The following is a 12,771-nucleotide window of genomic DNA, read 5'->3' as shown; positions in this document are numbered from 1 at the left end:
AGCATAACAGAGAATATATTTAAGATCTACTGTATTTAAAGCGGTTTTCCTGGATTTTAATACTGATGACCTATCCTCAGGATATCTGGATATTGTGGATGTCTGACACCTGGGACCCGCACCGATTAGCTGTTTGAGAAGGCATCGGCGCTCCTTCGCGCAGCTTACCAAGCTCAGCGCCATACATTGTATAGCGGCTGTGCTTGGTATCGCGCTTAGCCCCATTGAAGTGAAAGAAAGCATTTAAACAAGAGGGTAGCAAGGAAGCACTGAAAAACTATAAGGGAAAAAAATAGAATATGTAAAAAACAAATAAAAGCAGCCAAACTAGAGACCGAGAGATTATTTACCAAAGAGAGCAAAACTGATCCTAAAATATTCTTCAATTATATAAATAGTAAAAAGTATAAATCTGAAGGTGTCGGCCCTCTACACAGTAATGAGGAGGGAGTAGCAGAAAGCGATGAGGAGAAAGCAAAGCTATTAAATATTTTTTTCTCCAATGTATTCACTGAGGAAAATGCTCAGGCGTAAAAGTTAATTTCCTATTAAAAGTGCCCTGTCTGACCCAGTAAGAAGTACAGCGACGTCTTAAAATGATTAAAATAGACAAATCGCCAGGACCAGAGGGAATACACCCCCGTAAGTAATGTCATAGCCAGACCCTTATTTCTGATATTTAAGGACTCTATACTGACAGGGAGTGTTCCACAGGATTGGCGCATAGCAAACGTGGTGCCAGTATTCAAAAAGGGTTAAAAAATAGAGCCTGGAAACTATAGGCCGGTAAGTTTAACATCTGTTGTGGGTAAACTGTTTGAAGGTTTTCTAAGAGATGCTATCTTGGAGTACCTCAATGAAAATATGCAAATAACGCCATATCAGCATGGCTTCATGAGGCATCGGTCATGTCAAACTAATTTAATCAGTTTCTATGAGGAGGTAAGTTCTAGACTTGACAGCGGCGAATCAATGGATGTCGTATATCTGGACTTCTCCAAAGCATTTGACACTGTACCACATTAAAGGTTAGTATATAAAATGAGAATTCTTGGACTAGGAAAAAATGTCTGTATGTGGGTAAGTAACTGGCTCAGTGATAAAAAACATAGGGTGGTTATTAATGGTAGACACTCAAATTGGGTTGCTGTGACTAGTGGAGTACCTCAGGGGTCAGTATTGGGCCCTATTCTCTTCAATATATTTATTAATGATCTTGTAGAAGGCTTGCACAGTAAAATATCTATTTTTGCAGATAACACTAAACTGTGTAAAGTAATTAACACGGAAGAGGACAGTATACTGCTACAGAGGGATCTGGATAGATTGGAGGCTTGGGCAGATAAGTGGCAGATGAGGTTTAACACTGACAAATGTAAGGTTATGCACATGGGAAGGAATAATGCAAGTCACCCGTACATACTAAATGGTAAAACACTGGGTAACACTGACATGGAAAAGGACCTAGGAATGTTAGTGAACAGCAAGCTAAGCTGTAGAAACCAGTGCCAGACAGCTGCTGCCAAGGCCAATAAGATAATGGATTGCATCAAAAGGGGCATAGATGCCGTGATGAGAACATAGTCCTACCACTTTACAAATCACTAGTCAGACCACACATGGAGTACTGTGTACAGTTCTGGGCTCCTGTGAACAAGGCAGACATAGCAGAGCTGGAGAGGGTTCAGAGGAGGGCATCTAAAGTAATAACTGGAATGGGGCAACTACAGTATCCTAAAAGATTATCAAAATTAGGGGAGATCTAATAACTATGTATAAATATATCAGGGGTCAGTACAGAGATCTCTCCCATCATCTATTTATCCCCAGGACTGTAACAAGGGGACATCCTCTGCGTCTGGAGGAAAGAAGGTTTTTACACAAACATAGAAGAGGATTCTTTACGGTAAGAGCAGTGAGACTATGTAACTCTCTGCCTTAGGAGGTGGTGATGGTGAGTTCACTAAAAGAGTTCAAGAGGGTCCTGGATGTATTTCTGGAGTTTAATAATATTACAGGCTATAGCTACTAGAGAGGAGTCGTTGATCCAGGGAGTTATTCTGATTGGAGTTGGATGGACAGATGTCTTTTTTCGGCCTTATATACTATGTTACTATGTAATGTACGCCCCTGTGTTTGGTTAGTACGGAGAAGGCTGCGGCGCCGGTGGATTCTCAAACAGCTAATCCGACAACCGGGACCCTAGTAAAATCCTGGAAAACCCCTTTAAGAGACTGAGACAACAGTTAGGCTATGTTCACGTGTACAGTATAATGCATGTGAATAGGGTTTTGAAAAGTTCCATTTACATACTTCATAAATACATGTACATTTTACTTATTAATATACAAAGACAAAGGGAGAAGTCTGTCCACAAATGCACACCAGTATCTGCATGTTACACAGTAAATGTGCGGGTCATTTCGGCAGAGAATACTTAGGAATATAGTCAACTAATGCAACATTTTTCTGGACTCCTACTAACAAGACCTCTCCTCAGTGGTGCTAGACTTGTCAGTCACTCCCAGCATTCTTCTCCTGCCACCCCTCTCTGCTACTCTCTTCACTGGCTTCTAGTAGTTTCATTCTACAGGATGGGCCATTTATATGGATACACCTTAATAAAATGGGAATGGTTGGTGATATTAACTTCCTGTTTGTGGCACATTAGTATATGTGAGGGGGGAAACTTTTCAAGATGGGTGGTGACCATGGCGGCCATTTTGAAGTCGGTCATTTTGAATCCAACTTTTGTTTTTTCAATAGGAAGAGGGTCATGTGACACATCAAACTTATTGGGAATTTGACAAGAAAAACAATGGTATGCTTGGTTTTAATGTAACTTTATTCTTTCATGAGTTATTTACAAGTTTCTGACCACTTATAAAATGTGTTCAATGTGCTGCCCATTGTGTTGGATTGTCAATGCAACCCTCTTCTCCCACTCTTCACACACTGATAGCAACACCGCAGGAGAAATGCTAGCACAGGCTTCCAGTATCCGTAGTTTCAGGTGCTGCACATCTCGTATCTTCACAGCATAGACGATTGCCTTCAAATGATACGAGATGTGCAGCACCTGAAACTACGGATACTGGAAGCCTGTGCTAGCATTTCTCCTGCGGTGTTGCTATCAGTGTGTGAAGAGTGGGAGAAAAGGGTTGCATTGACAATCCAACACAATGGGCAACACATTGAACACATTTTGTAAGTGGTCAGAAACTTATAAATAACTCATGAAAGAATAAAGTTACGTTACAACCAAACACACCATTGTTTTTCTTGTGAAATTCCTAATAAGTTTGATGTGTCAAATGACCCTCTTCCTATTGAAAAAACAAAAGTTGGATTCAAAATGGCCGACTTCAAAATGGCCGCCATGGTCACCACCCATCTTGAAAAGTTTCCCCCCTCACATATACTAATGTGCCACAAACAGGAAGTTAATATCACCAACCATTCCCATTTTATTAAGGTGTATCCATATAAATGGCCCACCCTGTATAATTCATATGACTATTTTTCACTTCCAAACCCATTCATAACTGTCCCCAACCTTATATCTCCAAGTATAGCAAAAAATACTAACCAAGATCTCCACTCTAGATACTGCGGAAAATGTTTCCTACAGGCAGGACCTTAAACAATATGATTCACGTTCTCAACCTAATCTGCCCCAAGCTCAAAAAATGCGATATGCCAGTAAACCTAGCTCAAGTCCTAGAGCAGAAACTAAACTGTCAGTTTTTTTAGTGACAGGAACTTGTAGAACCATTGCAATGTGCACTTTGGTTGTCCGGAGCTCAGCTGTTGCTCACAGCTTGTCAGCATTCTCATTATAGTCTGTAATACTGCATGTATTGCTTCCATGCCAATCATATTCTGGCCCGTAGATCATTTGATCGGGAATCAATGAGTCTGATTGACTGGTTTCATAGGGCCTCTCTACTTACGTCACAAAGCTGATCTTGACATGTGATTGGGACAATTAGCACCCTGATTGGTCAGATCCCCTTATGTTTACACTTTCCTAGCAACAACTTACTAGCCATCCAAAAGTCTGATTTAGAAAAGCCTATATTTTAGGTATACACATACACACACATATATATATATATATATATATATATATATACACACTCACCTAAAGAATTATTAGGAACACCATACTAATACGGTGTTGGACCCCCTTTTGCCTTAAGAACTGCCTTAATTCTACGTGGCATTGATTCAACAAGGTGCTGATAGCATTCTTTAGAAATGTTGGCCCATATTGATAGGATAGCATCTTGCAGTTGATGGAGATTTGAGGGATGCACATCCAGGGCACGAAGCTCCCGTTCCACCACATCCCAAAGATGCTCTATTGGGTTGAGATCTGGTGACTGTGGGGGCCATTTTAGTACAGTGAACTCATTGTCATGTTCAAGAAACTAATTTGAAATGATTCGAGCTTTGTGACATGGTGCATTATCCTGCTGGAAGTAGCCATCAGAGGATGGATACATGTTCTCATTCTGTTTACGCCAAATTCAGACTCTACCATTTGAATGTCTCAAAAGAAATCGAGACTCATCAGACCAGGCAACATTTTTCCAGTCTTCAACAGCCCAATTTTGGTGAGCTCGTGCAAATTGTAGCCTCTTTTTCCTATTTGTAGTGGAGATGAGTGGTACCCGGTGGGGTCTTCTGCTGTTGTAGCCCATCCACATCAAGGTTGTGCGTGTTGTGGCTTCACAAATGCTTTGCTGCATACCTCGGTTGTAACGAGTGGTTATTTCAGTCAACGTCGCTCTTCTATCAGCTTGAATCAGTCGGCCCATTCTCCTCTGACCTCTAGCATCCACAAGGCATTTTTGCCCACAGGACTGCCGCATATTGGATGTTTTTCCCTTTTCACACCATTCTTTGTAAACCCTAGAAATGGTTGTGCGTGAAAATCCCAGTAACTGAGCAGATTGTGAAATACTCAGACCGGCCCGTCTGGCACCAACAACCATGACACGCTCAAAATTGCTTAAATCACCTTTCTTTCCCATTCTGACATTCAGTTTGGAGTTCAGGAGATTGTCTTGACCAGGACCACCCCCCTAAATGCATTGAAGCAACTGCCATGTGATTGGTTGCATAGATAATTGCATTAATGAGAACTAGAACAGGTGTTCCTAATAATTCTTTAGGTGAGTGTATATATATGTGTTACACATGTAATTTTTGACTGCAGAGAACCTGTGGATATTATAAAAGTACACTATATGGACAAAAATTTTGGAGCACGTCTCTTAACCCCTTAAGGACCCAGGACGTACCGGTACGCCCTATTTCCCGAGTCCTTAAGGACCCAGGACGTACCGGTACGTCCTGACTTAAAATCTGTATTCCGGCGCCCCAGGGGTTAATTGGAACGGGATTTCGGCTGAAATCATTCAGCCGGCATCCCGTAACAATGCAGGGGGGGGTCATTTGACCCCCCCGTATCGGCGATCGCAGCAAACCGCAGGTCAATTCAGACCTGCGGTTTGCTGCGCTTTTTGCAGTTTCTGATCGCCGCGGTCCCTGACCGCGGGGATCAGAAACTTTAGAGTGGCTAAAATAAATATTTTTCACCCCCCCTGCACGATTTTATGCCGGAGGGTGGTGCGGGGGGGGGGTGTCGCATGCGGTGGGGGCGTTGCGGGAGGCGGGCGGTGCGGCAGGCGGGATCGCGATCCCCCGCCCGCCTCCCCATGAATGATCGTTGGCTTCTAGTGGTTATACCAGGGTGCCAGCACATTGCTGGCACCCTGGTATAAACGGCTGACATCTGTGAAGATGTCAGCCGTTTAACCCTTTCCATACCGCGGTCCGTACGGACCGCTGTATGGAAAAAGTTAACTGTCATCGGTCAGGGAGCTCCCTCCCTCTCCATCGGGGGGCTGCTGTGCCTTTGCAGCCCCCCGATGGAGAGGGAGAGAGCTCCCAGAGAGCCCCCCTCAGCCCCGTGCTTACCTTTCCCCGTCTGCGAAGTTCTGAGCAGACGGGGAAGGTTCCCATGGCAACAGGACGCCTGCTCAGGCGTCCTGCTGTCCATGGTGCTGAACAGATCTGTGCTAAAAGCATAGATCTGTTCAGTGTAAGTAAAATACAGTACAGAACAATATATATTGTACTGTACTGTATTATACAGACATCAGACCCACTGGATCTTCAAGAACCAAGTGGGTCTGGGTCACAAAAATGTAAAAAAAAGTGAAAAAAGTTAAGATAAAAAAAAAAACCATTTATTACTGAATAAAAATTAAAAAAATAAAATACACTACACATATTAGGTATCGCCGCGTCTGTAACGACCTGATCTATAAAACGGTCATGTTACTTTCCCCGCACGGTGAACGCCATAAAAATAAAAAAATAAAAACTATGAGAAAATTGAAATTTTGCCCACCTTACTTCCCAAAAAAGGTAATAAAAGTGATTTAAAAAAGTTGCATGTGCGCCAAAATAGTACCAATCAAACCGTCATCTCATCCCGCAAAAAATCATACCCTACTCAAGATAATCACCCAAAAACTGAAAAAACTATGGCTCTTAGACTATGGAAACACTAAAACATGATTTTTTTTGTTTCAAAAATGAAATCATTGTGTAAAACTTACATAAATAAAATAAAAAGTATACATATTAGGTATCGCCGCGTCCGTATCGACCGGCTCTATAAAAATATCACATGACCTAACCCCTCAGATGACCACCGTAAAAAAATAAAAACAAAAACGGTGTAAAAAAAGCCATTTTTTGCCATCTTACGTCACAAAAAGTGTAATAGCGAGCGATCAAAAAGTTATATGCACCCCAAAATAGTTCCAATCAAACCGTCATCTCCTCCCACAAAAAATGAGACCCTACTCAAGATAATCGCCCAAAAACTGAAAAAACTATGGCTCTTAGACTATGGAGACACTAAAACATTTTTTTGGTTTTAAAAATGAAGTTATTGTATAAAACTTACATAAATAAAAAAAATTGTATACATATTAGGTATCGCCGCGTCCGTGACAACCTGCTCTATAAAATTACCACATGATAAAACCTGTCAGATGAATGTTGTAAATAACAAAAAAAAAAACGTGGCAAAAAAGCTATTTCTTGTTACCTTGCTGCACAAAAAGTGTAATATAGAGCAACCAAAAATCATATGTACCCTAAACTAGTACCAACAAAACTGCCACCCTATCCCGTAGTTTCTAAAATGGAGTCACTTTTTTGGAGTTTCTACTCTAGGGGTGCATCAGGGGGGCTTCAAATGGGACATGGTGTCAAAAAAAACAGTCCAGCAAAATCTGCCTTCCAAAAACCGTATGGAATTCCTTTCCTTCTGCGCTCTGCCGTGTGCCCGTACAGCGGTTTACAACCACATATGGGGTGTTTCTGTAAACTACAGAATAAGGGCCATAAATATTGAGTTTTGTTTGGCTGTTAACCCTTGCTTTGTAACTGTAAAAAAATATTAAAATGGAAAATCTGCCAAAAATGTGAAATTTTGAAATTGTGTCTCTATTTTCCATTAAATCTTGTGCAACACCTAAAGGGTTAACAAAGTTTGTAAAATCAGTTTTGAATAGCTTGAGGGGTGTAGTTTCTTAGATGGGGTCACTTTTATGGAATTTATAATCTAGGGGTGCATCAGGGGGGCTTCAAATGGGACATGGTGTCAAAAAACCAGTCCAGCAAAATCTGGCTTCCAAAAACCAAACCGCGCACCTTTCACTCTACGCCCTACTGTGTGCCCGTACAGTAGTTTACGGCCACATATGGGGTGTTTCTGTAAACGGCAGAGTCAGGGCAATAAAGATACAATCTTGTTTGGCTGTTAACCCTTGCTTTGTTAGTGGAAAAAATGGGTTAAAATTGAAAATTAGGCAAAAAAATGAAATTCTCAAATTTCATCCCCATTTGCCAAAAACTCTTGTGCAACACCTAAAGGGTTAACGACGTATGTAAAATCAGTTTTGAATACCTTGAGGGGTGTAGTTTCTTAGATGGGGTCACTTTTAGGGAGTTTCTCCTCTAGAGGTGCATCAGGGGGCTTCAAATGGGACATGGTGTCAAAAAACCAGTCCATAAAAATCAGCCTTCCAAAAACCAAACGGCGCACATTTCACTCTACGCCCCGCTGTGTGCCCGTACAGTAGTTTACGGCCACATATGGGGTGTTTCTGTAAATGGCAGAGTCAGGGCAATAAAGATACAATCTTGTTTGGCTGTTAACCCTTGCTTTGTTAGTGGAAAAAATGGGTTAAAATGAAAAATTTGACAAAAATATGAAATTCTCAAATTTCCTCCCCATTTGCCAATAACTCTTGTGCAACACCTAAAGGGTTAACAATGTATGCAAAATCAGTTTTGAATACCTTGAGGGGTGTAGTTTCTTAGATGGGGTCATTTTTGGGTGGTTTCTATTATGTAAGCCTCGCAAAGTGACTTCAGACCTGAACTGGTCGCTAAAAATTGAGTTTTTGTAAATTTCTGAAAAATTTCAAGATTTGCTTCTAAACTTCTAAGCCTTATAACATCCCCAAAAAATAAAATATCATTCCCAAAACAATTCAAACATGAAGTAGACATATGGGGAATGTAAAGTCATCACAATTTTTTGGGGTATTACTATGTATTACAGAAGTAGAGAAACTGAAACTTTGAAATTTGCTAATTTTTTTCAAATTTTTGGTAAATTAGGTATTTTTTTGTGCAAAAAAAATAATTTTTTTTACTTCATTTTACCAGTGTCATGAAGTACAATATGTGACGAAAAAACAATCTCAGAATGGCCTGGATAAGTCAAAGCGTTTTAAAGTTATGAGCACTTAAAGTGACACTGGTCAGATTTGCAAAAAATGGCCTGGTCCTTAAGGTGAAAATGAGCCCGGTCCTTAAGGGGTTAAGTCATTGACTTCAGGTGTTTCATTCTGTCCCATTTATGAAAGCATATATTATTCTAAAGAGCTCACTGAATTCCAGCATGGTACTGTTATAGGGTGCCACCATTGTAATAAGTCAGTTCGTGAACTTTATTCCCTCCTAGATATTCCACAAACAACTGTGAGTGTTATTATTGTAAAGTGAAAGCGTTAAGGATTCACTGCAACTCAAAGTGACAGACCTCGTAACGTTACAGAGTGGGGTGACAGAGTGCAGAAGAGCATAATGCATAAAAGTCACCAATTTTCTGCAGACTTAATAACTCAAACCTCCTCCGGCATTAACATTAGCAGAAAACCTGTACGTCGGGCAATCAGCTTTATGCAAGCCTTATCACCAAGCACAATGCAAAGCGTCGGATGGAGTGGTACAAAGTATGGCGCCACTGAACTGTGCAGACTAACCAATCAGAGCGTGTGCTGTGTTAAAATGCCGGTTTCAGGCTCTGAGCTCCACTGTGGAGATCAGAGCCTGAAATTAGGTATTATTCCCTCTGTGCCCTAGATGCCACCTGTGCTGCCTTATGCCACCTGTGCCCCTGATGCCCCCGTTCAGTCCTACAGTATGCAAAGACAACGGCCCAGGAATGGAGCCACCACCATCAGCAGCAAGTGTCAGCTGTAACATACAGCTAACACTCTGCTGCAACGATCAAAATCTGTGCTGGCACCAATCCTGGGGGTGTAACCCCTTAGATGCTACAGTCTGTAGCCACCCTCGACATCCATGGGGTTAACCGACGGAGGGAGCTCCCTCGCTGCCCCATCGGCCTGCCTGCTGCGATGGCAGCAGCCGGATTGTTCCATTGCAATCGGATGCCTTACAAAGACATCCAGGCTTGCCATATATCTAAGCCTGACAGCCTATGAGGAGTATAGCAGAGTATAGTCTAGCCATCAGCCCCACTGGATCTTCAAGATCAAAGTAGGAATTGAAAAAAAAAATCATAAAAATAAAAAAAGTTAAAAAAAATAATAATAAAAATTGAAATAAAAAAAAAGCCTCATTGATTGTCAAGATTCCACCTCTTTTTTTGCAAATATAACACGAGTTTGTTTAAATCAAGCACCCTATTTATTATTTTCACTAAATGCTTATTATATATGTGGATTTTAAAGTGCAATATGTTTTCAAATGTTTCATTTTTTGCCACAAGTAAACCAATATATTGATTGGGGGGAGTCACCTGTGTATAATTGCTATTCATTTCCAATTATAGGTTTTTGTTATTGCCACAAATAACATATAATTAAACCTTACATAATGTGATGAGATGGTTTTGACAATCCTACTGCTCTTCTCAAGTAGAGCGTTACTAATACACGAGCCATGGAAATAAATGTCTTTTTCTGATTTCCTTTAGGTCAGAACAAAAGATGTGCTGTTTGAGAGCATAAGTCATCTGATCTCCTATCATCTACATAACCAACAGCCAATTGTGGCAGCAGAGAGTGAACTGCACCTGAGGCAGGTGATAGCACGAAGAGTAACATCTTAGGTAAGACAACTGGTGCCTGGGAAAAGAAAAAATTATGTTCAAACAATTAGACAAATCCTGAAATGTGAAGTGATGATTACGGTTGTTGTGCATAGAAAAGCCTATGAGGCTTTGGCTGGCCATACACATTACACATGTTCAGCAGACGGATATCTTTCCTGACAGGCATACATGGTTGGTTCACCCAATAGCGATAGGTAGTAGGCTGTTGACAGACACCTCTGGTGACAGCTTATTTCTGAGAACTAGGGTAAGGCATGTTTAAATCCAAAGTACCTGACTCTTCTTTGCCCCAACAGTTGCCACGGAAGAAGAGTCAGGAGGATCCCATACATACATTTGGCTGGTCCTACTGAAATTGGCGGTTTCGGAAGACATCTAATGTTTATGGCCAGCTTTAGTTGTAAAGTACATAAATACATATGGTGAAGATGGTGTTTTCGGTGCTGTATGGCATGTTGATTACACACATACAGCATTTGTTCTGCTAAATCTGGAATCAGTGTCTGTTTCATCCAGCGCTGAATTTGATTTAAAAAAATTGCAGCAGTAAAATCACTGCACAGCACCGAAGCGGAGAAAAGACCTAAAGCCTCCTTCACATGTACAATGCGCTTGGAAAGTCTTCAGACCCTTTCACTTTTTTATGTTGTGGCCTTTTGCTAAATCACTGTTTCCCCCATCAATCTGCACTAAATACCCCATAATGAAAAAGTAAAAACAGAATTTTAGAATTTTTGCAAATTTATTAAAAAAGAAAAACGAAAATTTGGCATGGACATATTCAGACTAGAGATGAGCAAAGTTTTGAAAAATTTTATTCGGCCGATTCGCCAAACTTCGACAAGAAATTCTATTAGTTACGAATTAATTAGTCGCGAATGGCAATAAATCAGGTATATCCAGGCCACTCTGCCTAATCATATTGGTGGCCCAATCTCAGTGTGAAGCTTGGAACTTAACCACCTCAGCCCCCAGTGCTTAAACACCCTGAAAGACCAGGCCACTTTTTACACTTCTGACCTACACTACTTTCACCATTTATTGCTCGGTCATGCAACTTACCACCCAAATGAATTTTACCTCCTTTTCTTCTCACTAATAGAGCTTTCATTTGGTGGTATTTCATTGCTGCTGACATTTTTACTTTTTTACTTTTGTTATTAATCGAAATTTAACGATTTTTTTGCAAAAAAATGACATTTTTCACTTTCAGTTGTAAAATTTTGCAAAAAAAATGACATCCATATATAAATTTTGCTCTAAATTTATTGTTCTACATGTCTTTGATAAAAAAAAAATGTTTGGGTAAAAAAAAAATGGTTTGGGTAAAAGTTATAGCGTTTACAAACTATGGTACAAAAATGTGAATTTCCGCTTTTTGAAGCAGCTCTGACTTTCTGAGCACCTGTCATGTTTCCTGAGGTTCTACAATGCCCAGACAGTACAAACACCCCACAAATGACCCCATTTCGGAAAGTACACACCCTAAGGTATTCGCTGATGGGCATAGTGAGTTCATAGAACTTTTTATTTTTTGTCACAAGTTAGCGGAAAATGATGATTTTTTTTTTTTTTTTTTCTTACAAAGTCTCATATTCCACTAACTTGTGACAAAAAATAAAAACTTCCATGAACTCACTATGCCCATCACGAAATACCTTGGGGTCTCTTCTTTCCAAAATGGGGTCACTTGTGGGGTAGTTATACTGCCCTGGCATTCTAGGGGCCCAAATGTGTGGTAAGGAGTTTGAAATCAAATTCTGTAAAAACTGACCAGTGAAATCCGAAAGGTGCTCTTTGGAATGTGGGCCCCTTTGCCCACCTAGGCTGCAAAAAAGTGTCACACATCTGGTATCTCCGTATTCAGTAGAAGTTGGGGAATGTGTTTTGCGGTGTCATTTTACATATACCCATGCTGGGTGAGATAAATATCTTGGTCAAATGCCAACTTTGTATAAAAAAAATGGGAAAAGTTGTCTTTTGCCAAGATATTTCTCTCACCCAGCATGGGTATATGTAAAAAGACACCCCAAAACACATTCCCCAACTTCTCCTGAATACGGAGATACCAGATGTGTGACACTTTTTTGCAGCCTAGGTGGGCAAAGGGGCCCATATTCCAAAGAGCACCTTTCGGATTTCACTCGTCATTTTTTACAGAATTTGATTTCAAACTCCTTACCACACATTTGGGCCCCTAGAATGCCAGGGCAGTATAACTACCCCACAAGTGACCCCATTTTGGAAAGAAGAGACCCCAAGGTATTCGCTGATGGGCATAGTGAGTTCATGGAAGTTTTTATTTTTTGTCA

The 12,771-nt window shown here is 40.7% G+C and overlaps 1 protein-coding gene across 1 annotated transcript in view; it reads left to right on the top strand.

The window, feature by feature from the left end:
* The window catches only part of SHC2 (SHC adaptor protein 2), an 87,894-nt gene that overhangs the window by 50,237 nt on the left and 24,886 nt on the right, over positions 1–12,771 (top strand). Inside the window, exon 12 of the mRNA XM_040420397.1 lies at positions 10,322–10,456. Within this exon, the coding sequence (XP_040276331.1) occupies positions 10,322–10,456 (135 nt within the window). The remainder of the gene's footprint in view (positions 1–10,321; positions 10,457–12,771) is intronic.

The sequence above is a fragment of the Bufo bufo genome, chromosome 2 (genome assembly GCF_905171765.1).
Source record: "Bufo bufo chromosome 2, aBufBuf1.1, whole genome shotgun sequence".
NCBI classification, from domain to species: domain Eukaryota; kingdom Metazoa; phylum Chordata; class Amphibia; order Anura; family Bufonidae; genus Bufo; species Bufo bufo.
This window is presented reverse-complemented; position numbering and strand designations above follow the sequence as displayed.